We start from the raw sequence: 27890 nt of genomic DNA on the forward strand, positions 1-27890 counted from the left end.
GAAGAGTTCATACAGCTTAGCAGATTCCTGAGAGTCTCACAGGACATGAGGGGAATGTTACAAAATCATGAATAGGGTTCACCTGTTGTTTCTTTAACAGCTCCTTCAGTTAGATCTTATGCAACTATACTCTGCATCACACTTTTGTATTTTTATATGCAAAGTGGACATTTGAAACCGTTTATGTCTTTGCTAAGTGATGCTCTACTGAGGAGGCTGCCTAGGAGAAAGCTGCATAAGAGATAGCTCTCAGTCAGTCTTTAGAAATACAATGTACCTTTCTTCATATTTTCCATACTCTTGGATTATCTACAGTGACTGCCAGAGTCCATTTGAAGAAGAGAGATTATTTACTTATCCATAACAGATTTTACCTTGAGATGCACTATGTACATCTTAGCATTCAGTCTTATCTATGTATTCTGTCTTTGAAGGGAGCTGAGCAAAGTTCTCTTCATGAACTACTGACTGAAACATATGGGCCTGAAGTTTCTTTGGATACTGCTGACATAGAACACATCATAGTTCACAGTGCTTGCATATACCACTGTGGGATTACATGTGGATAACTCATCTTCTCTGAAGTGGTATATAGGTGGATAACTGCTCTTTGCATTCTCCCTAGAACATTTCTGCTTTGTTAATTTTTGTTAACAGCAATCCAAATGCCAAAGAGATTTTAATTTTTTTAATGTTTTCAATATTCAGTTTTTCCCTAAAGGGAGAAATACTAACATTTAAACCTATTTTTATGCTGAAAATTGAGGTATCATCTAAAAGAGAACACAAGTGTCCTAGAAAGTGAGAACTGTAAAATAAAATAAATATTTTCAAATGTTGTTCTTTTCTGCTAAGGTAAAATTCTATAAAAATCGTTAATGAGAGGCCTAACTACTCTATCTTCTACCCAACTGTAAACCAAATCTACTGAAATTCCTGGAATTTCAGTACTGGCACTGAAACTGAGGGAAGGGGGAGGTGTTTTGAATTTTAAAGACTTACAGTAGATCACAGAGGATGAAATAGTTTTCATTAATGGACTCAAAGGTTAAATCAATAAATAATTTCTAAATTTATTCAGGTTTTTTTCACCTACTCAAATATATCTGAACCTCCCACCCACATGGAATAAGTATTTTCGGAATGCAGTTTTGTATTAGTTGCTCAATATTCTGTCCCTACTAAGTGAGCTTAAATTGTCTGACATACAGCTTGTTTCATCTGCGGTGATCCCAATTTGCCAATTCCTTCAAACCTCCTTTTATACTGTATCTTCTGTTTTTCTCAAAGTAGAAAAGCCAGTGTCTGTGTTAGGCCCACCAAGTTATACCCAGACACTTGATTTCAGCTTTCAGGGAAATTCAGGGAATTTACAGTGTTTGCACCAATGTTGTGAATCCATCTTTCTGCCTAAGAATTCTTCATGTCTCGTGTTGTTATTGCAGAGCCAAAAGGGTACTGCTGTGCCTGGTGGGCATTTGGCAGGCTTTTCAGGTTCTTTAACTGATGCCCAAAGGCTATCGGGGAACATTATGTGATTTGATAAAATTGATTTCAGTGATATGGTCTGAATGCAAACACTGCTGTGTCCACTGAATTGATTAGATTCCATTTTTGTATTCTACTCCCTCTGTATCATAGTGTGCACATCTTATGTAATTATTCATTATGTTTAAGTAGACTTTAACAGGGAGAGTTCGTGGTAACTATTAAATTCAAACTTGTGTTCATCATGCAAAATTGAGTATTTGTAACCACCTCTTTCCATTAATTTGAAACATTTTTTGGGTCTCTCAGTATTGATTTGATTTAATTCTGCAGCTGAAGCCTGCTCCAGTAGTAGTAAGTAAGAAGTTTGTTAGCATCTGTTTCGGAGAGGTTATTTCCCCTGCAAATTGTAATATGATTCTCTGATTAGAATACTGGGAACCTGAAAAATAGTACTTGTTTCATCTGTCAGTCTCGCTATCAAGATACTCTCTCTTTATTTCTGTAATTGTCTCTTTAGTAACAAAAGTGGGTTTTTTTTCGTTTATCAGAAGTATTTAATATTAAGATTTAGTATTCTTGTCTGAGGACACTGCTGATGTCCTTTTATAATGATGTTTTTAAAGGTTTTCAGTTTTGTTCCTCTCATGTAAATATTGCTTTCTTGGTTTTTATCACCTCTTTGGGGTTTTTCTGAAGTTCACCATTTTCCTCTATATGACTGATGCTAGTTCTTAAGCAGTTGCCTTGCTTCATGCTGATTCTTATTTCCTTTTCCATGGTAATCATCCTGCCTAATTTTCTAATTGTGGGAGCCTCAGAGACTCTCTTTGGGTTCTGAGACTTCATGTGCCAGATCTTTCTGTCTTACCCTGTCTAGATACAAGAAAATCTGTTTCCCTTAATCATTAGATATTACTCCTGTGCTTTGAATCAAGTTGCTAAACCCAATTGGTACCGATTTCTTATCTAATTATATATATTCATATATGAGAAAGAAGTAATTCTTCTCAGCTACATCTTTATTCATCTTACACTGCTATTAAATTTACCTGAAAGCTTATTCCCTAAATACAATTTTCATACATTACCTATTCCAATGTTAATGGTTCAGTGATGCCAAAGAATGGTTGCCATAATTGGAGTGCTGTCATATCTTTGAATTCTTCATCAAACATATTTTTAATTTTGTCTTTGATGGTTCTTCAGTGAAACAGCATATTAATGATTTTGTGCTAGTACTTCTCTTTTTAACTTTCAGTCACTGATAGGTCAAATGAGGTAACTGCTCACAACATCAAATTTCCGTAATTATTTCTCCGCAGTATGAGTTTTTTAACTTTGAAAGTTTCATTTTCTGGCTATTTTACTTTAAAATGTGGTAGCACATTTATACTGTGCCTCCTTTCCACCTTAATGGAGGACATCTGACACATAGAAGCTCAAAATGTTTCAGGTGACCACCTTTCAGGCTTCCATTTAAATAGTTGGGGTGGTTTCATTTATCTTATCTTTTCCAAACTTGTAAAATTTATTTCGACTTCTTGAATAGTTTTGCTGTTGTTATTATTTGCTGATACCTGTCCTCATATTGATGAGCATCATTCCTCTTATAAATTTGTCTGAATTTATTTTTTTTAATTTCCCACATAGTGAGCCTACCTTTAGGCATTAAAGTTACTGCTTGAATGACTTTAGGAGTTGTGACTGTGTGCAGCATGTGAAGGTCAGAGTCCTTTCAAAAAAGGCACCTGAGCTTACATATGTTTAACCGACCTTTATTTTGTTTGAAGTTTTCGACTGTGACAAAATATACTGTTGTCTTGATAACAACATGGTAAACTATGCTAATTGTAATCTTTAAGGCATCTGCAACCAGTGACACACAGAAAGTGAAGTAGTTCATTGAACTGAACAGAGAGAAATGGGTAAGAGCATACCCGAGACAACAGTGTCTATTGATTTTGTATGGTTTTAACTTTGTTGTTGACAAACTAGTCTGCATTTAAAATGTCATCTTTTCTTGATTTTGCTTGTAATGTCCTGTATGTGTAGAATGGTGTGCATGTATAAATCTGAACATTCTTCTTCAAAACTTTTCAAGGAATGCATTTACTTCTATTTAGCCCAATATACTAAATGGATTTTGTCTTTTACGAAGGAATGTTCTTAAGTTACTGGCAATTCTAGACAAAGGAAGCTGCTTCCAAAGGGTTAAGAACATAGCGTGTGTGAGAACCTGGCTAGTTGAGTCCATCTTTCTGAGAGGTGAACTAGGAGATTTTAGAGCTGTTTTCCTGGTGATTTTGTTCTTTCTGCCCAATGTCCTCAACTGCATAGAAAACTAAGCGCATTCCTCCACTTGGAAGAGAAGCCACAGTATTTTTCTCTAAATTATGTTTTACTAGCTGATACATAAATTAGTATTTTATTGTTATGCATTGATCCTGTGGGATCTCTTATACTCTGAATTCCCTTGCTACTTGGATGAACCTAAGATCAAATACTTCTCACAGTCATTCTACCACCTTCCAGTTGGCCAAGTGTACTGTGCTTGCTCATAAAGATTGATATTGTTTCTGTTGTGCTTTCTTTAAATTCAGATTGCTATCAGAATATATAATTAATGAAATGAGACCATGGTCTATAGACAGAATTTGTAGTATGCTATCACTTTGGCGATGCCCATTAACTTAGCAGTCATGCCCAGCTCTTTCTGTATATTGTTCAATTGATATTTTATGGGAACAAGTGAATAATTCTTTATACACATGTCCTTTGGAACACTTACTTCATAATTTCTTTAAACTAATTCTTGCAAGGTAAATTCTCTATTTCCCAGTGATCTAAGTTGTATTGCATTATGTTGATTGAAATATGATTATATAGAAATATAATTAACTTTATCTTATCACACTTCCATTAGTAAAGCACACTGGATTTCTTTGAAGTTAAGCTCATGGGTTTTGGCTTAATAAGGAAATATTATTGATTGTAAGTCTGAAATGTTACCTCTGAAACTTTAATTCTGAAGCTGTATAGGGCTGTGTTCTGAGCACATCACAGTCCTTGTGTCACACATTGGTCTGAAGTTTTAAGACCATATGGTCATATTTGTCAGTGTAGCATGGAGTAAAACCGAAAAACTTCAGAGTTACACAATAGCAGCTTTGAATCTTTATGGAGTAGGGAGGGTGTATGCATAGAGTTTTGAGCCAAATACTACACTTAGTCTTAGAACTGACAAATTTATTTTTATTATTCAAATTTGCTTTTTTTGTTGCTCACAGAAGTAGTAGTTCCCTATGCAGCCTTTTTCCATGTGGTCATGTACAAATATTGCTCTTTAAGGAAAAAAATGTTGTAGAGCAGTGATAGTAAAAGGTTTTGACCTACCAGATCTTCCCTTTACAAAGCCATAAATTTCAAGCCTACCTTGAAACATTTTCCAGCCCCCTACATCCTCTGTGCAGCTGTTAGTCCTGAAAACTATCTGGGTTTACAAGTATTAAGTCTGCAGTTGTGAACATTTCTGAATTATGATGTACAATTATAGCTATCATAGCTTTGCTATCCAAAATGCTGTTCTGTTTTGTTATTTTTCATTCTGTTCTTAATTTCAAGATCCATCCTCTTAATATCAGATTAACTTTGTTTAACTACTAGTCTTTTCTTCCCTATTCAGATATTCAAAGCCTGTTGTTTCAGAGATAGTAATGTCCTACATTTGTAAGTGGAAAGCATCCCTGAAAATTGGACCATTTGCATTTCATGAGGTATAAGCTCTGAAAAATTCACATTTAGGAATGTATAGGGATGTACAGCAAAAACTGACTGGTGTAGAACTGCAGCACTGTTTAGAGTACATGAACTGTGATTTAAATGTCTCTGGCTAACATTCAGGAAAACTGCTTATGGCTGCTAAAACCTTGCCCCGAACAACCTGCTTGTGGCTCTCTCTTAAAGCTGTGACTCTGAAATTTAACTATAACAACATCTTTTTAAAGTACTTTCTCAATAAGGATGTAGCATATAAGGTACTGTGTTTTGGATGATCAACTAGTGGGGTACAAGTTGTATTTCTTTAGGTAGTTTGAAAATGGAGTGGAGATTATGTTAAATTTAGTGCACATCATGCATATGTTGTTAATTGGTGTTACCTTCACAGTATCAGTCCTGTGAATGTTTGCAACTAGAAAACTTTTCATGTAATGATTTCTCACAAAGAATAAGACCAAAAAAAAAGTCCATTCAAATTGTTTGTATAGCTTGTGATGTGAAAGAACTGTGTCTTTTTTTAAATCTATCAGCTGTTTGGGGGTAACTCTTTCGAGCTGAGCATATTTTCCTCAAAATCTGCTTTGCTTTAATGTCTGTCTTGCAGCAGCCATTCTCCTTTCTCTCTGTGCTGCAGAAGCTATTAATATAAATGATCTTGAAACAAAACCTTGGAATAAAACATCTGGCCCAGTGGCAATTTTAGTTCTTAATTTTTTTTTCTTGATCAGTTCTTGGTTCTACTTCAGACAGAAATCTTACATTCTCTGTTAAAGTCTTGCAACTTGTCATACTACTACTCTTTGACAACTTCTTTTGTTCCCCTTTACTGCCCTGTTGCTGACTTTGGCCTGTCTTTAAAACGTGCTTGGCCTTCTTTTCAGTTTCAGTTCTAGCTTATTGATGTTCTAAAGCTTCACCTAGCCAGTGTGTTTCTGCAATAAGTTATTCACTTCCATCAGATTCATACCTTAGGGGGAAATAATATACTAAGAGAGGGCTATTGCTCCTCAACTATTTAATATCTAGCTGAGGTCAGCTGCACAGTCTTTGACTTTTTGAGATGGCATCTCTGCTCAGCTTTATTTTTGAGAAGACATATTCATTGCTCAGTCTCTTTAATGACAGGGTTTTTTCTGAATTTCTGTTAAGTAATAGCTCAGAAAGAAGTGAAGGCTGATACTGATTTGAAGAAGGTGTAGATACCCTGGTAATTTTGGGCTTCTCATATGAAGAATGTACATTGGGACACATCACAGCGTTTCTGTCTCTGTTGAGAGACTTTGTTTTCTCCATCTTTTATTTGGCAATTTCTGTTTTCCCATAGCAAAGGAAAGCAGTAGTATGAGTCCTCTTTTTGTCAGTTTTAACACTGATTGTATTGGATAGAGATTTTTACCAGTTTGTAGCCCCTGTTGCAGACTTTGCTCTTAAAGTAAATTTCAGAACGTGGCTGTTGCAACGTGAGTGTATTTTAATGATTTTGAGATGTAAACGTTTCTCTAGGTGTGGAATGTTTACCAGTGCTGCACTTGCATTTTCTTACAAATAAACAACCATCATTGGTATTTCTCTCTCGTCCTTTACCTTGTATAAGGTACAATACTTTTTGCTACCTGCTTACTAGAAAACAAATTAACCCAAAATTGAATGAAAATTTTTAAAAGCAAGTCATTTATCTAAAGTCTAGAAGTACTTTAAGAGATTTTTATCTTGTACCTGTATTGTCAACAGGCACAATACAGGCTTCTGTCTGAAGTAGAACCAACAGATGCTGTCAACACCTCTCTCAGAAAGGATATGTTACAATGGGCAATGTTACTGTGAAGACTAACAGAGATTATCAGAGATATGGCAGATCTGTCACACAAAGAAAATTTAGAACTCTTCAGTCTGGAAAAGCGCTGATTGAGAGGGACTAGAACAGAGGTCAGTAAAATCATGAGGAGTACCAAGAAGGTGAGCAGAGTTGTTACTGATCTCACCCAGCATAACAATCAGGAGACATCAAATGGAATTACCAGATGGCAGGCTCAGGAGAGATTTTTTTTTTTTCTTTTAAGTAGTTATGATATGGAGAGGTTTAGATTCAAGGAGAGACTGATGAGTTAATGGAGGAGAAGTCCGTCAGAGGCTACTTCTTACAAAAACATCTCTCTGACAAAATCCAGTTGTTGGAAGGAGGTAGGCATTCTGAAGGCCTCTGCTTCTTAAACCTGGACTGCTTCTGCTGCCCATAGCTATCAGTAGACTACTGGCTCAGGTGGACTTTTGGACTGGTCTGTCTTATCTTCAAAGTCCCTGAAACATTGCAGGACTGTAGATTATAGAGGGGCAAAAAGACAAGTTCGGAAAGTGTTTGTTTGTTTTTTTTTTAATTAACATTTGTTAAGGGAGTGCTGCTTGCAGTTTTTTCATTTGGTTTCATCATGCCAAAAAGGCATGTTAATAATTTTGATTTCTGTGTCAGAGTGAAGAGCTAAATGACTGTCACTGGAACAGACGTGGTTGGGTCCTCAGAGCCCAAGATGTTTAGTATTGGTGATAAGCATTGTGTCAGACTGAGAAAAAGTATATCATATTCTCAGCTACTTATGGCTGAGATCCTGTTATTTCTGACCATGCCTGACAGCTCTAATGTTAAACAATGAAGGGTCATAGAAAATTAGTGTAATTTCAATGGCTGCTTCAGTGCAGCAAACATTAAGTCAGTTCCCAAGAACAGTTCCCTGGTGCAACCCGTAATAAATTCAAACTTTATTTTTAGGGATGACCTTTAGTAATGTGAGCCTTGATCCATTGAGATGCTGTTCACTTTTGATGCATCTCCAAATCCCTTTTTTATGCATTTTAAATCAACACACGCTTATTCTGAATTTATGTGTGTGGATAGACAGAGAGATGTAATTTAAACACATCTGTTCAAATATGCATTTCAGATCAACTTGGTGCCGGTTCTCATAATACGGCTGAGTTTTTGACGGGTATTATATCCCTAAAGTACACAGCAGATGGTATTTATTAGAGATTGAATGGAAATGAAGTTTAAAGATGTTGAGCTTTTTGTCTTAAGTCACTCATTTTTTAATCATAAAACAATAATGATCTGAAGTTATAAATCTGTAATGAAGTTCTTTAAAATGTTTCATGTTTATGGGGAGAGTAGAATACCTTGTATTTGAATAAAGTTAGTCCAAACCTTAACTGTTCGGGGTTTTTTTAAGAAAATCGATAATGGGAAGTGTTACAAAGTTTCTTCTAAAACATTTGGGCTACATCTAGTAGAAACTCTAGCCACCTTCACTATAATTGTTTGAAGAGAGTAAAACTGTGTGTAGTCTTTTATCCTCAGGCAGTGAGCCATGCTAATTATGAAATATACTTTTTATCTAGGTCACTATTCCCCCGTAACAAGGACAACCCAGTCCCTACTCGCACAGTGTCCTCCATACCTATACCTTCTCAAGCTGAGTTCTGGAAATCAGGTCTCCTAGCTGCCTCCAGGTGTCATTCAGCCCAATTTTTGAAAGAGCTCTTCTGGGGGCAGGAGGTGGGTTTGGAAGAGAACAGTCATAAAAAATGCCTATTCTCACCCTCAATTAAACTGTAAGAGCTGTTAGATTGTGTGTCTTGATCACAGATACTATTCTACAGCCTTTTTAAGGTGACTTACATCAAAACCACTCCAAATTGACTCCAAATGACTCCAAATTCAAAACCAGCCTATGAAGCTGCACTTACAAATCCGTTGCACATTACTGCAGGTCACAAAGCTCAAATGTAACGTGTTCCCTGTGGGATCTACCACTGTGAGCAGCCATGAGTGCTTTGTAAGACATGGAATGCAAAAAGCAGAATACACCCAGTGAGTCTGTAGCTGTCCAGTTTAGACTTAATACATAGTTTCTGCCACCCTTGTGTCATGGTTTAACCTCAGCCAGCAAGCAAGCACCACGCAGTCACTCACTCTCCCAATACTGGGATCGGGGAGAGAATTGGAAGGATAAAAGCTACAGGACTTGAGGGTTGAGATAAAGACAGTGTAATAGGGAAAGCAAAAGCCATGCACACAAGCAAAGCAAAACAAGGAATTAGTTCACTGTTTCCCATGGGCAGACAGGTGTTCAGCCAGGCGAGCAGAGTTGTATGACATGTAATGGTTACTTGGGAAGACAAACATCACCACTCCAAATGTCCCCCTCTTCCTTCTTCCCCTAACTTTATATACTGAGCATGATGTCATATGGTATGGAATATCCCTTTAGTCAGTTTGGGTCACCTGTCCTGGCTGTGTCTCCTCCCAGTTTCCCATGCAACCCCACTGCCCTCAACAGCGTGGCAATATGGAAAGAAGAAAAGGCCTTTGCTGTATATAAGCCTTGCTCAGCAATAACAAAAACATCCCTATATTATCAACCCTGTGTTCAGCACAGATCCAAAACACAGCCCCATACCAGCCACTATGAAGAAAATTAACTCTACCCCAGTCAAAATCAGCACACCTTGAAATTTGAAGTGTTTCACTATGAATCACCTCCAAATTAAATGGTACGGTTTAATGGATATACACATCTCCCATGTGCATATACCTTTTGTCAGGGAAATCTGCAAGGATAGTCTGAAAAAGTGCTCTGAGCATTTCTCTGTGGTCATGTCTGGATTTCATTTGTCTGTTTTGTTATTTTTTAATCAAAGCAAGCATATAAACAATATGGCATTACAATTTCTTTCTCTGGTTTGTTGTGTCTTGGGCATTCATTTCAGAGAGATATGATCCAAGCTGTGAAAATAAGTTTTAAAAAAAGTATTAAAAATTATGCATTTACACACATAAACAAAATATTACTTACTTAAACGTTTGCTAGTATTCAGCATTTCAATATTTGAGTGAAAGTAAGCAAGTTGACTTATAAATGAAATCATTACAGACTTTTACATACGATAACAGCATAAAGTTACCGTCTTTGCTTTAATGCAGGCAAACTGTGATGTGAAGGAGATTTGATTTGTGAGACAACCTGGTGTTGTGTTAGGCAGTAATAGAGAACATTTTAAAAGATTTGAAATAATGTAATTGGCTTTGCAGTGGGAACATGTACCTGAATAAAATATGTTAACAGGTGTCCTGCCAGGGTGGAATCTCATGCTATTGTATTTAATAGAAATACATACATTGTAAACAAGTCTAAATTTGGTAAAACTATTTAAAACAGAAGATCTGAAAAACTAATATGGAACACAATTTAAAAACAATTAAGTTTAAGCCTGATAGTTTGTTAAATAATCTTTTTTAGAGAGTGAAGCTTTGACTTTCACCCATTGCTCTCAGGATCTGACATTATTGGATGTAATATACATTTAGGTTTTTTCCAATACCCTTTATTACACTTCCAATAGAAAGTCAATCAAAATGCAGTAAATTCATCTTTTCAGTTGCCTTGATCTGAGGAACGGTTTGATAGAAGCAAATGTAAGGACCCTCAGACTTAAACAAAACTGGAAGTCAAAGATATTAATACTAATTATAGAAGAGTGGAAACAGATACTACTTTTGCATAATTTATATTTACTTTATTGCGGTCCGACTCCCTGGCCAGGTTCACGCCAATATTTTGCCATTTGTCTGTTCTTTTAAATTGTGTTGCAGTCTGTGAAATGGCTGTCCTATCTTTACATTTATACTTTCATTGCTAAATTTTATAGTAGTATTTTAAATATCTTTCTTTAGAAGTTATGATTGGATCTTCCCTACTCACCATACATTCAATTGCAAAATCTCCCACTCTTGTGGGATAATTGTCCTGAAAATTTGATGATGTCGTTATGTGTGTCCAAAGCAACTGAATACCAGAAAAGGAAATGGCAGCATTAAATAGAATTTCATATAAAAAATAAGTGCATAGGCTCTGTGGTGAACTGCTTGTTTTCTTACAAGTACTACTTGTTTTCTTATATATTTTCTTAAAAATTGATGTTCATTACATATATTGCTGCATTTGAATAAGCTGTCTTACCAAATGATAATTTATATCTAACCATAAGACTCAGCCTGTTAGCATCTAAAAGGCTTCACACAGAAATGTTTATGACATGTCTATTGTCACTGAACCAACATACTTTCTACTTTCACTCCATGTGTAAATCAGTTGAGCAATTGATATGAGGATTCAAAAGAACTCTTTTTTTCTGACACAGAGGTTTTGAACTTTGTACATCCTGGACTACTTTTAAACACATATGGAAAAGATTACTAAGAAAAACATTGTCAGTGGATATCCATTTATTAGAAGCCTGTTCATCCATTGTGTAATTTAGGGTAAATCGTAAACTGAAAAGGATGGAAAACCCCCTACTTCAGAACTTATTTTCAGGTTTAGTCCTGTAACTCCAGACACTTAAATTAGGAATATATTGACCTGTGCTGCATTTATAGTTCGTGGAAAAAAAAGAGAGAAGTGCAGGAGGATTTCAGAACAGAAACAGACTGAATTCCTTTCTAAAAGTGTGGGGATTTTTCCATGGCTTATTTCTCAGGTTAGTCTCCATATAGTCAAGAGAGGAGCAGGGTGAAGTTTCATGTTGTTACTAGCCTTTGAAAGAGGCAGTGCTTCCAGCTGAGCAGTCTGTTTCTCTTGTGCGAGCTCCAGCTCGTGTGACTCTGCAGTGAGCAATTCAAGTTGAAGTCAGAAATCCCACAAGACTAGGCCTTGTAGAGAAAAGAGAAAGAGGGGGGAAAAGGGCTTTTGGAGGACTGTGTGTGGTCATGGGGAAGATACAAACATCTTCAGCTCCAACACAAAATGGCACAGTGCCTGTTAGGTTCTGTAAATATACTTGAAAGACTAACTCACATACCTTCAAATTATTTCATCCATTAACCTCATTTCATGTGCATGTTCTCTAAATGGGGATATACTGCAGAAATGTTCTAAAATCTAAAATAATTTATGATGCTGAAATAGCATATCAGAGAGGACTGGTTTTATTTTCATGGGAATTCCACTCTTTTTCCCTAACATTTTTTCAATGTAAATTTCGAACTTACGAACCAAGAAGTTGCTAGGTCATCACATTTTTTGTTTTGACCTTACTTACTATAGATTACCCAGGCAGTTCTAATACCCTTCTGTAAGACCATATAGTGTTTTAAATTTATTCATATAATTATTTATTCTAATCTCGTATTTTGTTATGCTGGGAGGGGTGGAGGTGGGTGATCTTGCTTAGGAGCAAGTTGGTGACTTTAGGTAATTTCTGGATTTAAATGTTAATTGCTGAAATGGAAGTGGGAAGAATATGTGATCATGCAAAAGAATTTCAAGTGATCATGTGAGTAGCTGAAGGTGATAATTTTAGCTTCTTTACATAATTTCTTCTCTGAGTATGGATTTGGTTTGTAATGGTTATTGCTAAAGGAAATGTTTTGTGTAACTAAAACCACATGAAATAATCCAAGTAACAAGTGAATCCCACAAAGTTTCACAATTTTGCTGATGCTTTCTTAGAAATCTTACTCTGTGAAAATGGCGGGGGGAGGGAGAACGGACTTCCTGCTTTATTTTTGGCAGCTAGACACTTTTATCTCTCTCTTAAATCAAATGACCAGGAATTTTGCATTTCACTCCCAACTTATCTTCCATCAAGAGTTCTTTAACTCCCCTTATTGGTGAATCAGTCCGTGGTGACTGTTGCTGTAATATCTCCTGTACTTCCCTGTCACTGCTTTTTCAGTGTCTGTTTTCTCCCCTGGGCAGAAAAGAGCAGGTAACTGCACTGTTAAGGGTATGCCTGCACTGCTTTCTGGTTATTGATAACACCATAGAGATACCTGAACAAACAGAGCTCCAGGAACCACCTGTACTAGCACAGAGCTCACCTCAGACTGATTTATTTTTCTGGACTTGTTTCGAGCTCAGATACCTGTGAGCTGTGAGGAGACAATTCTCAGGGCCGCAGTTACCCACAGCACATGCTTTACTTAACCACAACGTGACTTCCAGGCATCAGTCATTCCTTTGGAAAGTAGAGTGCCCCAAGTGGCTGACTTGGTTCTTCCTTAGGTAGAGGGTAAGATGTTGCTTTTCTTCAAACATTGTATTCTTTCAAACATTTATTCCTTCTTTCTGTGAGGTTTTGGATATCTGTGCTGTCAGCACTTGTTCATGGGTATGCTGGTCCTTATAGCATCACACTAAAATGGACACGTCTTCACTGTAAGATGAAGTAGTTGCTTCTTCTTGGATGGTCAGAATTGCCCAAGATAATAGTGATTGTATTGTTGATCTACTTCAGGATGACAGAGCATAAATCTGCTTGAATGGATGGAAGGGATTTATGTATGCAGAGGGACATAAAAGAGAGAATATTCAGGAATCCTAAGTGTTAGGACTGTATTATCTCATACATAGCATTGGTTATTCGTCAAATTCATCTTTTTTTCTGGAAGTCCACAATTTCATTGTAAAATTTTCCAACTGAGAGTCAACTTGAAATAGAGACAACTGTATGTCTTCAGAGAAAAAATCTTGCAAGATTTATGATTGCCAGATAAAATGATTGCCTGCAATCTTTTTCACTTTTGTCAGAATTACATAGGTTTAAAATGGCTGGCAAAGCTTTAGTCATTTTATACTCAGAAGTACTGAAACAGACTCACCAAGTCCATTAGCTATGCTAATAAGGAGCATCCTAAGTTCTCTATGTTTGAAGCAGCTTTCTGGTTTTTTTTTTTTAATTGCTTTCACTTTCATAAGAACCACTGTGCATTCCTGGTTCACTGAACAACGTGTTTCAAAGCTTCTGTCCTGCATCCTAGAAAACATGTTGCAATTGAATTTTTAGACTGGCTGTAAATGCATTTATGTAATGTTACAAAATGCTTACTGATGATGTTTAGCAGTTTCTTCTTTTCTTACTTCAAAATACATAAACTGCATTTCATGTAAAAAAATTTAATATTGGCTGATGCACAAGAACCTATTCTAGTGTAATTTTCCATCATATTTCATAGAGGAGGCAATTTTTTAAACATCATCTGAATCTATGTAATAAAGAATTTTGTGCTGCTTTCTTTCAGGCTGTCAGAGCAAAGGTCACTTCAATTTTCAAGTGTGTGTGTTTTATATTTTTCTGTGTTATATCTTTTTTCTGCTCTTTTTTTTCATTAAGAAATTATGTTTCTCATGTGGAACTAATTGTACATATTTTTGTTCGTCAGTGCTTTGAAAAAGACTAAGAGCTTGATTTTTGACATTTTGGATTTTATTCTGAGTGAAATCTTATGCTTTTCTCCCCTTTTTAAACTTCTTTGAAAACAGCATAATCAACAATGATATAAAAATGCACTGTGCAATGTCATATTTTAGGCAGTTATACTGGATTGAACTGTAATTAATTGCTATTGCTGAATACACTGTGGTTCTTATTCTCTTTTCATACCCAAGCTTTTCTTTGTGTGTAATAATTCCATCCAGGAATAAATCTAATTACTAAGATAATTAACACCTTATCAGCAAATGGAGTTCAGACATTTGTAGAGTTTATGAATTTTTAAAATATGTAATTTCCTTTTAACTGAATGACAACTTGTGTTACAGAGAAAAAGAGCATATTTTATTGTATCTAGCTTGATTGGACCTTATAATTCATGTTGCTATAGAAACAACCAAGCCTTTATAAAGGATGGTATTACTACTACCATTGGTAATAAATGCTTTGACTGTTGCCAATAGTGTCATTAAAATGGTTAAAATAACTTCATTATAATGGTTTTGTCAAATGTAATGAATGTTCTGTTCATATTCTGAGACATGGCAGCTGATGTTAGGTGGTACTGATTTATAAAGGAATGTACTCTTTCTTCCATGAGCTAACTATTGCTGCACAAGATATTTCATGACAAGATATTTATGATATGAAAAAAATCACGTTGCAGAATAAGATGCTGTTGTTCACTCGGTCCTTAAAGCTAATGAATTCTGTTGATATCAAGGAGAACTTCATACCTCGACATTTGTCAGTCTTAAAAGAGCAGTGGTAATTGAGACTGTTTAGCCAACAGGTCTGGAGATTTCTGCTGTTCTGTACAATATTCAGCCTGTGTTTACCACTTATGGTTAGTGAACCAAGTCCTTGAAAATATTCAGTTTTTTACTGGTTTTGATTTGTCATTCAAATGCCATCTTTTAACTTCATCTCAAATGGTAGAGTCTGAATTCATCAACACAGAAAGAAATTGATAGAATTTGGTTTCTTTGGTGGGGATTTTTCATAAGGAGAACGTGGAAGAAGTTTCTAATAATATGTCTTACAAATTCCCATGCTGCTACCTATATATGCAGACATGTATTAAAAGGAGGACAAGACATTTGCTTTAGTATAAACTTATTGCCAATACTTAAACAAAACAAAAAATTATATAAGTTAAAAACCAAAACAAACTAGGATATATTTACTACCATGTACTATTTGTGTGAAGGCCGTTGTGGTGAATATAAACTATACTCTAATATTGCACCTAATCAAATCAATAAGAACAGTATTCTCTGCTTCCCTTTTCTTGGATCTTTTGCAAACAGATTCACCTTCTCCAGTAGAGCTTATTGTTTCAGGAACTGTTTCTTTCAGTTATTCAAACTCAAGTTTCTTCACCCACTGTAATCACAGCATTATTTTTTTTTCTGTGGTGGTGTACTGTATAATAGGAAATGATAGTTCTCTTTGGCTATTCAAATGCTCTATAAATGTCATTTGAACTACATGCATTGGTATTTACAGTTCTGCATTCTCTTGTCCTGATGAGGGGAATAGAAGCCTTCCAGCCATTTCTTTATGTTGGGGACAGTCTTGGAGATCCCTTCTTAAGCTCAGGTGTGAGTTTTGGTTGTGACAGTTCTCCTTCTGCCCTTCACCCCTAAAGGAATCTCTTTCAGTTGTTCCCTTGCCTACCTAAGAACTGTAGAATTATTTAGGTTGAGAGAGACCTTTGGAAGATATCTATTTCCTCACTTGAAACAGGGACAGTTTTAAGTCACATACCGCAAATATCTTTATAGAGTTCTTACTTTTCCTCATAAATCATATTTTCCCCATTGTCATTACTGACAGTGTAGAATCAACTCTGCTTTGTGGAAGTAGTCCCATCTATGTCAGTAGGGAGCACTGAGCACTATATGTTTCTGCCTCTCAGCAGAAGATGTTACCATTATTCCCATTCTACACAAGCGGGCCGAATACAAAACAGTGCTGTGGCTTTACAGTCTCTCCCAAGGCAGTGGTCATCCAGCTGACTAGTGTCAGATTTGGAAAACTGAGTTGATATCTCCTGGGTCCCATAGGGTATTCTGGAAGTACTATGCAGTAATCTCTTGGTTGTAGGACTCATTTTTTATGACCATGTCACAGAAATACAGAAGGGCTGAAGCTGACAGGGACCTCTGGAGCTCATTTTGTCCAACCCCCTGGTCCAGCAGGGCCACCTACAGCCAGTTGCACAGGACCGTTATGAGATGGCTTTTGAATATCTGCAAGGAGGGAGACTCCATGACCTCCCAGAGCAACATGTGCTTAGTCACTCTCAGTCAAAAAGTGCTTCCTGATGAGGAGCATCACTTGAGCCCCATGCCCTTGACTACCGCCCCCAAGAGCTCTGGAATCACTTCTGGAATACTGTCTAGGTTTCCGCTTACAGGATCATTTGTGCTCACATGAAGTAACAGTGGACAGTAGCAGTCAAAGGGCCAGATAAGCCCCACAGCATCCTGGATCTTTGCCCCTGGCAGACAGCAAACCTCTCGAGGTGGTTGGTTGGGTTAACACATGAGTGAGTGCATGTGTCTGCCACAGCGGGGAGTCACCCATTATGGTGACGCAGTGCTTCTTCCTGGTAGATTTGCATGGTTTAGGGGTTAGGTGGGCCAGATACTTTGCTTGTCATCACATCTACTCCGCTTCAGCTTTAAGGGTGATGAGCATATTTTGCAGTTGCAAGCCCTTAGGTTGGTCAAGATCCTTCCTCTTGGTGTCAGAAGTCACCAGCTTCCATCCTTCCCCTTCTCCAGAGTTCCTGCTTCCCTTGGTAGTGGGTGTTGACACTACCTGCTTCTGTACTGCAATCAAGGGACTGCTCAAACTATTGAGTTGCAGAGAATTATAGAATCATCAAGGTTGAAGAAGACCTCTAAGGTTATCAAGTCCAACCATTAACCTAGCACTGCCATCTCCTTTTCATCTTCTCTGATGTTGCACAACCTTCTGTAACTCCTCGACTTGGAGACGCAGCTCCTCCAAAATGCGCAGCTCCTGCGGGACAGAGGGTCATCTCTCCTCGTTTTAGAGAGAGCCCTCAAGGACTCTCTGAAGCCTGCATCCACCATCTGAAGCCCAGTCGGGGTGCAAGCCTTGACAGCTGCTCCAATGTCTGCTGGGGAAAATGCTCAGTGACCTGCTACCACCATGTCCAGGATTGTTACTGTGGCACAATTTCAGCTAAGGCCCCCTTACTTCACCCCCTTTGGTACATCCTTCTGTGTTACCTGCTGTGTCTGATGGCTGCCTCTTGTTAGCTGCTCTCTCTTGAGCTACTGTGTGCTGTGTGGGTTCTGCATATTCAGTCCAAGAGGAACAGTTAGGAAATGTTGACCTTGCTTAAATAACATTTGTGCATTTGTGAACTTAAGTTTTTTGTTTTTCTTTTGAAGAAAGGCATAGGCTGATTTTATAGAGTACTGAGTTAGAAATTAACTTGGGACTAAGAGATGTCTTTTTTGCTCAGAAGCCAATTTTGTTTGAATTTGCTGGGTTATGTGACATGCCAGTCCCCTCTTTTGGATACCCTGTTCTATTCTGATAGCAGCATTGTAAAACATTAAATGGTTGACATTTTCTAGCACCTAAGTCTCAAACAGTTAAAATGTTATGTATTAAACAATTAGAATTCAAGAAATAACAAGCTCTGCTGATCACCTCTAATTTCGAATGAAGGAAGTGTTGATCCAGATGTTTTCCCTCTTTGTCACAATCCTAATACAATATTTGCTGCAATATCTTTCTTCTATTCCATTCACTCTCAACTGAGTACCAAATGCATCCCTCATTACCAAGCAATGGTGTTAAAATCTCTTTTTTTTTTCCAAAGATCATTTTAGGTCTTAATTTCTGTAGCTAAAGTTGAAGAGTTATAAGTCTGTGTAAATGAGCTTTTAAGGGAGGAAGACTTTAACATTCCTTACTTAAGTTTTCCTTTGTACTTTCTTTGCAGAGTGCCTGGAATAACAATTGCTACAGACATCATTTGTGGGTTTCCAGGAGAGACAGATGAAGATTTTCGAGAAACAATGAAACTTGTAGAACAGTACAGGTTTCCGAGCTTGTTTATTAATCAGTTTTACCCACGCCCAGGAACACCAGCTGCAAAAATGCCTCAAGTTCCAGCTGCAGTGGTAAGAACCATTTTCTTATGCTGCTGTACACAGTGTACTCAAATGCCTCTAATACATAAAGCATGTACATGAAAATGGAGATTTTTCTGCATAACTGTACCACAATTCAGTTTAAGGTTTATTTCAGTCCAGTAAGTGAAATGATTGTTGAACTGCCTTTAGATGTTAGCTAGATCACTGAATGCATTTTCATATATATGTGACTTGTTCAGATTGTTAGGAAGGGTAAAATCATGGTTGTACTGAAGGTCTTGTCTGCTTTCTATCAAGTTTGGGGTGAATGCGTATCAAGAGCAATAGCTGATTGATTACAAGTATTAATTTTTTTTTTCCATTTTAAGACTTCTGTGACTCCATCAATCTCAAGCTAATTGTGAATAATTATGCAAAGTATTAATAATAGAACAATGTTAATCTCTGATTTATCTGTCAAATATCAAATTTGCAGGCCGCTTCTTGAGACTCTCCTTATACTCTGCTCGTAAACTTTACTTCCTTCAGCCTGCATGTTAGAGGCCATTAAGAAAATTGCATTTAATCCTTCATGTTTTAGATGTTCCCGTTCTCCTTATCTCTGTTTCGCTCTTTACCCCCTCCTCTCTCTTCCCCTTCTTTCTCTCTCTCTCTCTCTCTCTTTCTCTATCCTTCCTTCCTGCCTGCCTGCCTGCCTCCCTCCCTCCTTCTCCCCCTCCTTCCCTCTCCTTCCCTTCCTTCCTCTCCTTCCCTTCCTTTCAACACTTCCTGACTGCCAACATTCTCATTTTAAATTCCCATGAGGAAAACAGCCTGTTTTGATATAGAGGGTAGATGGCTATTGACTGTATTTTCCTTGATATAAATAGCTATTTATAAGCAATAATAATAGCAATCATATCTAGAGGCATGATTTGATTTATCTTAAAAAAGTTGAATTTGTTATTTTTGTAATCTGAATCTCAAAACAGGAAAGTATACAAGACTGATGCCTGTAGTAATTCTACTCATTATTATCAGCATAAATAACATTTATATTTCCTTTCAGTGTAAGAATGAAAGTCAGCCAGCAATGTAAATCAATTTAAATAAAAACCTGTTTCTTTCAATGTATGTATCCTGGTACACCAACATGAAGTCAAAACAATATAGCAGAACTTGTATCCCTTTGCTTATATGTCTGAAATCTAAACAAAGTATTTCTGATTACTCTCAGTATATACCATGAATTCCATAGGATGTGTCAGCTGGTGGAGACATAAAATGAAATATATTCGACTTCTTCAGTTTATTGTTTAGAGAAGTACAGCTTAAGCAATGACTGTTCAATTACTATAGACCATGTCATAACAGGAAACAGTAAGTTTTCAAATATAAGTAGCTGCTAAGTAGTCTACTTAGTGTAACCAACTCACACTGTTGCATTATTTTTGTTAGTTTTGAATGCTTTTTATAGACAATGGTAAATGAAAAAAAATTGGAAATGTAGTTTTTGGAAGGTAGGAAGCTTAAAAATCAAAACGTCAGTTTATATTTTTGTTTTGCATTCCTTCATTCACAGTTTCTGAAGCGTGTTATTTTCACAAGAGGTACAAAGAGCTTAAGTTAATTTACCGTCTTCTGTTTAACTGGGTGCTATGGGGAGGCGGTATGTGAAGAGCTAAATTATTAGAAGAACATTAGCTGTTCCGTGGTTAGAAGTTTTACTTGGAAAATGGTAATTGTCAATTTAACCCAGTTTTACATTCTTTCTTCTTTGTAGCACTAGTACTTATTGCTTTCAGTGAATTAGAACCTTCAAAGAAGATGGGGCCTCTAATCCAGGGCTGATGAAAATCTGTAATTAATAGATTTTGTTTCTCTTTTTTCTTTTTTTTTCCCCCCTGTAGTCCTTCAAAAATCCTGTGTTATGAGATCCTTTGTTCTTTTATCTCTTAGGAGAAATGGAGAGTAACTAGTCAAACAGAGCAGGAAGAGCTTGTGCTAATCTCGTATGTTTTATATTCACATTACTTCTAGACAGCAGCTGATGGTCTTTCCTGCTTTGCCAAGAATGGACAGGCATTTAATTTGTCATTCCTTGCCTAGGGTAACTTACGTATGTTTCTCTGCTAGGAAAAGGAAGTAGCACATGATCATCCACATTATGCACTCTTACCCTTTCATCCTCCAGTAAAATATTATCCATGTTAATAAATTTATTTTATTGCATTTGCCTATGGAAAGAAATAGCACATGAACTGACATACAACTGGCCCACGCAAGTGTCTGAGTGTGCATGTGGTATGTTATATCACCAGTCTGAACTTGTGAGCTAGTGCTTTTACAGGATGTTCATAACGTTATCCTCTGCAGTGGATCTGTTGGTAGGATTTCTTTATAGGAAAAGAATTTTGACTGTATTGTTTAACTACTGATGCTGGACCAGCGAGCAAGTTATTTGACAATTGTTATTCTTGTAGGATTTTTTTTCTCGAGACTGCATGTATGTGCTATGTTATTTCAGTTTTGCGATACTTCTGCAATGGGCAGATCTGTTGTTATTTGCAAACTGCTCCACTTTAGTGAGTTCCACTTCTCCAGCTCAGGTTCATTGCAACTTCAGTGATTCTACCCAAGTATCACAGCCGCAATAATAAGATATTTGCCATGTCAGTTCCTTTTAGGTTAGTTTTTTTCAGAAGATCTTAAGACTTCTAGGGACAACCGGTAGAATATTAAGCACAGAAATATTTAGTATTTTCAAATTTTTAGTGCATAGTTTGGATGGAGATCTTAAATGTAATTACCTTTTTGGAGAAGATCCCCATTTGAGTTTATCTTAATAGAAAAAGAATCAGTAGCTCAACATGGAATCATCCCTTCACATAGATAATTTATCTTTGAAAGCCTTACAGGCACCAGTATTTTTCTAAAAGGGCAGATGACGCTAATCTAGATGGACAGTTCTGCCACCATAATTTCAGAAAAAACAGTTAAGGCTGCAGGCCTTTCTTAATTCTCCTGGAGAAAGAATGTCCATGGAGAATCAGACATCTGTCTAAATGGTCTCATCATTTTGTAACCATCAATTAGATTATGGTTACCATAAATAGTTTCTCCAGTTTAGAGAAAAGTTAGAACAAACCTCGGCATGATTTATTTTTTTGATAAGCAATTACGGTGATGCTGAGTCGTGTATGTGGAAAACGAGTCAAGATGTTGTTCAGAACTTAAATACTATCCCATTTTTTTCATTGCCTTTGCCCCCATCTTATCTACCTACTGCTAAATAAACTGTTTCAGAGATGAGTCTGGGTGCTCATTATGTCCAGTGGGCTGTCAGTAGACAATTCTCATTCTGAAGTGTGTTAATGAGGAAATGCTATTTTGTGTATTGTTATTGCTGCTATTATTATTATTATTATTATATCTGAATTTATCAGTTTATTTACTGTGTTTAATTATAAAAATGATAGTGCTGATAATTGTGTAACTCAAATTACAGATTCTAGTCAAACTAATGATATAATAAGCAATCTAAGAGAACATGAGTTAGATGTGTTTGGTAGGGAATTCATATTTAGCTGCATTGCAAAGGATCAAAATACTTTAATTCTAAGTGTGAAAATTACTCTTTTTTTCTAAAATTAAGGATGTGTAACACCTTATGTTCTTGATAATTTTAACTTCTCTGTTCTTTATTTTTTCAAGGCAGCTATTACTCATGTGGGGACTTGCAAGGAAATTTCTATCTCTGTCCTGTGTGATCTGATCCATTACAATTTCTGAAACATTAGGGGAGATTGTCATCTCAGGATCAACTTGACTTCTGTCACTTGGAAATTACATGAGGAAATAGCCATTTTGAAAATAAGAATCATAGTAAAGTACAATTAGGTTAATCTCTACTGAGAATAATAGATGGCAGCTGTTTTGAGAGCAGTAATGTGACTGCAGCTTCTTGATTACACTGCCATTAACTGCAGTGTGGATTCTAATCTTTATCTGTTTTCAATAGTGTAAGCAATTCAGTTTCAATTATTGGTGTAATTATTAGATTTTAAAAAAAGACGTGATATCTAGATAAGACTACATACATGTTCACTTTCTCTTTCCTTCCGTCTTTTCGTATATCATCTACCTAGAAAATTTAGACACTCAACTATTGAATGTTACTTTAATTCCTCTGAAGTGTCTCATTAAATTTTTCTCTCTGTATTAGATGTATTAAGCACTATACTTACTATACTGAGGTGAATAACCAAGTTACAAACTTCATAACAGTTCTGATTTTGACTGGGATAGAGTTAAATTTCTTCCTAGTAGCTGGGATGGTGCCGTGTTTTGGATTTAATATGAGAATCATGTTGATAACACACTGATATTTCTAGTTGTTAAACAGTGTTTATACAAAGTCAAGGAGTTTTCAGCTTTTCATGCCCTGCCAGCAAGAAGGCTGGAGGGGTACAAGAAGCTGGGAGGGGACACAGCTGGTACAGCTGACCCAAACTGGCCAAAGGGATATTCCATACCATGTGGCATCATGTTTGGTATAAAAAGCTGGCCAGGGGCAGCTGCTTGGAAACTGGCTGGGCAGTGGTCAGAGGGTGGTGAGCAATTGCATTGTGCATCCCTTGTTTTTGTATATTCTATTTCTTTTATCATTGTTATAATTATTATTATTATTTTCTTCCTTTTCTGTCCCATTAAACTGTATTTTTCTCAACCCAAGAGTTTTTTCACTGTTTCTCTCCTGATTCTCTCCACCATCCTGCTGAGGGCAGGTGGGGAGCACTGAGTGAACAGCTTTGTGTGGTACTTAGTTTCCAGCTGGAGTTAAACCACAGGAGTCCTTTTTGGCACCCAATGCGAGGCCTCTTCAACACGCATCACCTCTTTCTCTGGCAATACTGAAATCTTTACCATCTTTGCCAGTCCATGATCACTTCCAAGACTGCTGGATGACTGGCATTTCCTATTCAATCCCTTTGTGTGATCAGTGCCACACACTTAGTCCATGTAGCATCAGTTGAGTGGTGTGTGGAGACCTGTCCTTTGAACATCCAGTTCAATGCTGCCAGTTAGGATGCTAAGAGGAGCTGTGCTACAGTACCAACCACTTCCAAAGCAGCTCAAACCCCTGCCAGTATCTCTTTTTCCATTGGGATATGGCAGGCTTCAGATCCTTTGTATCTCCAACTCCAGAACCACCCTAGGAGTCGACCTAGAGGCTCCCCTGGTGCTTTCTGCCAGAGGTGCTTTCTGCTCCCCTGGTGCTTTCTGCAGGTATGACCATTTCCCTCAACTGCAGCGTAGAGCACATTTTTTCCATCTTGCCTTGTCTGGACAGGCCTGAGGACTACTGCACGAACAGTCCCCTTGTTCAAAGCCTAGTTGTTGCTTAAGGCCCCATTTGAAATTTTTCTTCTTCCTCACTTGATAGAGAGGGTGGACAATCAAACTGTAATTTGGAATATTGCCAGAGGAGGATATTATTGTTATAATTTTCTTCTGTTTCTATCCCATTAAACTGTCTTTATCTCAGCCTATGAGTTTTCTCACTTTTACTCCTCTAATTCTCTCCCCCATCCCACTGCAGGAGGGAGGAGCAGGTGAGCAGCTGTGTGGTGCTTATCTTGTCTTTTATGTTTTATAGTGGGGAATTACTGAAGTCTTTCAGTACCTGAAGGGAGTGATGGGCATGCCATGTCCATGGTGGACAAAGTGTCTTGCAAGTGTCTACCCAGTCTCCAAAAGCTCAGTTTTCAGCAGCCTTCATCGCAAGCAGTACTTGCCCTAGGCTAGCTTTTTGTTCAAGGACAGCCAGGCCTACAGTCTGTTTCTTTTCCATAGGAATGTACCATGTCCATCCAAGCACACTGCATGTGGTTTGCCCCTCTGCCATCCATCTACCCACAAATACTGTGTTCAAGCAAAAATTCTCCTGATTCTAAAATTTCATCCATACTGGGCATTTTATGTGTTTGATGTAATTTAACCTCAGCTGGCAACTAAGCACCATGCAGCCACTCACTCACCCTTCCCCCATGGCATGGGGAAGAGAATCAGAAGAGGTAGAATAGGAGCACACTGTTAATATACTCATCATTATTAGTAGAAAAAAAATAATCTATAATCAGACACCGTGTCCCCCTCCATTTAATCAAACTGTCACTTAGATCTGTCATTATATTTATCAATTGTAGGAGCAGTACATAATGCACTGAGATTTTTTTTCTGTAAGGTTAGCATAATGCAATGTAGACCTTCTCAGTGTTGTCTGCCAGACAAGTTGTATTTGACATTTCTGTGGGAGCAAACCAGCCATCTTGTATTTTATGCCTTTATTGTATGATGGCTACCTATTTTTCTTAGACTGCTTTGCTTTTGCTTCCCTTTAGGAGGTCTCCAAGAAGTTTTATGACACTTTCATGACTTGAATGGCTGCAGATCCACCATATCTCTCTTTGATTGAAATTCTGCAAGGCACTAGAAATAGGTATTCTTGGGATACAGTGAATACAATATAATGTTTAATTCCTCCTTTGCTGGATGGATACAGGTGTTGTAGTCATGCATCTCTACACACAAACAGCTGAATCTTCCGTGGTAGCTCATGTGCTCCTAACTATTCAAAATAAATAATTGTCAATCTGTCACTAGACTGTCCCAGCCTGATTGAGAAATAACCAGTCCTGTATCGGGCAATATTAGCTGTCCTCTCCTTCAGCATTTTTTAACTCCAGGCAGCAGGACAGCAAATGGAACAGCATTGCTTGTACAAGGGACACCTTATGCTGTATTCAGAACTCTAAAGGAAAGCTAGCACAGCTGGACCTTGTAGGTGTACCATCAAAGAACAGGCTGGTAAGCTCCCTGTTGAGCAGACAGTAGGGAGAGATGACAATTGAGGACTGCTCTTGCCTTTGAGCATATGCTTTGGATGTTAGTGGGTAGTGATGTAGCACAATGTGCCTATGGAAGCCAAGGTTAGAGCTAAGGCAAGGAAAGAATTCATCCGCTATCTGGGATGGATTTAGAAATACCTTGATAGGGTTTCATGTACTCTGTGATTTTTGACAGAAGCAGTGGCACTGTTAAGCACTTAGAGGTGAGAGAGTGCAACTTGGGGTGGTGTTAATTAGTTAATGTGATTTAAATGCCCAGAAAGGAAGGAACCATCTAATTTCTAATATGGGCATAGCGGAGTCACCAATACTTCTTGCCTTAGCTTAACGGTGACCAATCCAAAGATCATGCAATGGGATTATGTAGGGATATTCTTTTTCCAAAATATGGGGACATGAGAAGGTGGGAGAAAAGGAAAAAAAGTGAGTAGAAAAAGGAACAATGCCACTTATTCAGCAGTACTGCTACTCCAGCCTACCATCACTACCTTTGAGCTCCCCTGTTAAGTGCTGTGACTAAATGGCATTACATGCCCCAGGAATTAGATGCAGCTGTGGTAACTGTTTCTGCTGTATCAAAGATTCTTGGCCCCTGACACATATCCCCCCTCCCCAACACATGCAATAATGCATGGTGTAACATGCAGAATGTACTTCATGTGTTCGAGAAGCCAAGACTGATTAATGTCTGAGTTCGACTGCTGAACCTCTGTACTAAACTTTGTTTTTTCAGCGGTGCACTTATATTTACTGCTTGCTATTCTGCCAGAATAAAGACCTGAGTGAAGACTTTTATGGCAACTTTGGGAGCAGGGAGTTAAAAATGTGAACGCTGGAGGGGAAGGCAGACCATGAAGAAAAAAAACAATATATAATTCTTCATATTTTTCACTGAACTATTGTAGTATTCCAAGTTAACATTTTCCAGCAAGTTGCTTTCTAGTAGTTTTATTTTGTTCACTTCTGATTTTTATGAGAAAAACATGTGAGGTACTGCAGAAAGCCCTACAAACCACCAAGATAGCTATGAATTCTCTCATCTACAAACCCAGTTATTCTCTGATGGGATTTATTTTGGTTAGGATATCTGTTGGTTAGTGGCATATCAATGTCGGTTCTTTTTATTACTTTCTAGATGGTTACAAATAGTTTTGCATGTTTTCCTCCCTGGTGTTTTTTTTCCAGAAACTATATGAACTGGCTGACCTATGAAAGCCAGGTTCCTCCTTTCCCCTCTTTGAAATACGGTCAAAACATTTGACTACTTTTATGCTGTATCTTTAAATCTACTCCAGTGCTCACCATTTGGTGTGTAGCCAGAACTGCGGGTTTTTGCAATGAATTCAAAGGAAGGTAATTACCTGTGAATAGGGGTTTTGTGGTTAGACAAAGCTGCTAAATAGAACTTTACAAAAGTTTAAAGACCGCTTTATTTTAGAGCTAGATTCAGCTAGAGTTCATACCACTTCAAGTTATTTGACCAGGTGCTGAAATGAAAATCTGTTTTTGTTGTTGTGGGAGACAGTTGAGCTGGTAAGGTTTTAAAATAGGTTGTACCCTTTTGGAAAGCTATAAATGATCTGCATATGGAGCTGCTGAAAATTCAGTTCATAGCTGAATCTGGGGAATGAGTTAAATTGCACAGTAACAGCTGGACTGTGCAGAGTCAGACCCCTGAGAAAAGACAAAACTATTTTTACTCTAGCCTGGAGCTGTGGCTCTTAAATCCTACACTAGTGTACTTCAGACACTCGGTAGAATAGAAGTCTTACATTTTCAAGGAGCACAACTGTCTTGCTTGAGAAAACAAGTCAAAATTCAAAGCTAGATTGGAAATACACTTAGGAAACCAAGTTGGTGCTCCACTTTTTTAAATTTTACTTTGTTTTTACAGCAGGCACTGATTGGGATGAAAATTACCAACAGCTTCCTCGTGAACTTTATAAATCCAATTTGAAAATTTGAGCATATTAAAGTGAAATATGGCTACGGGTTCAATCTAGGCCATACTGTTAAGAAAAATAATTAAGGAACATTGGAAAGTGAAATGTGGAGAATATACACATGGAGAAAGAGGCAAAGTTCTTTCTAAAATTCACTGGCAAGCCTGAAATAGTTACAGAATTTGCAAAGATAATGAAAGTACTCTTAAAGTCATGGTAATTTTGCGGGCTGGTACTTGTAGCCATGTGCAGCCCACATGTTGACAGTTCAGTATAAAAAAAAAATTACTTTTTGGAAACTGTAGTCCTGTAAGATTTTTAGTGACCAGGAGCAGTCATGACCTGTCATCCTCCCCCCATGAGTCTGTCTGAAAAGTCTG

The 27890-nt window shown here is 37.4% G+C and overlaps 1 protein-coding gene across 1 annotated transcript in view; it reads left to right on the top strand.

Annotated features, from left to right (window-relative positions):
- Nucleotides 1–27890, top strand: part of CDKAL1 (CDK5 regulatory subunit associated protein 1 like 1) — a 409356-nt gene that overhangs the window by 279946 nt on the left and 101520 nt on the right. Inside the window, 1 exon segment of the mRNA XM_032688042.1 lies at nucleotides 18524–18704. Within this exon segment, the coding sequence (XP_032543933.1) occupies nucleotides 18524–18704 (181 nt within the window).

The sequence above is a fragment of the Chiroxiphia lanceolata genome, chromosome 1 (assembly GCF_009829145.1).
Source record: "Chiroxiphia lanceolata isolate bChiLan1 chromosome 1, bChiLan1.pri, whole genome shotgun sequence".
NCBI lineage: Eukaryota > Metazoa > Chordata > Aves > Passeriformes > Pipridae > Chiroxiphia > Chiroxiphia lanceolata.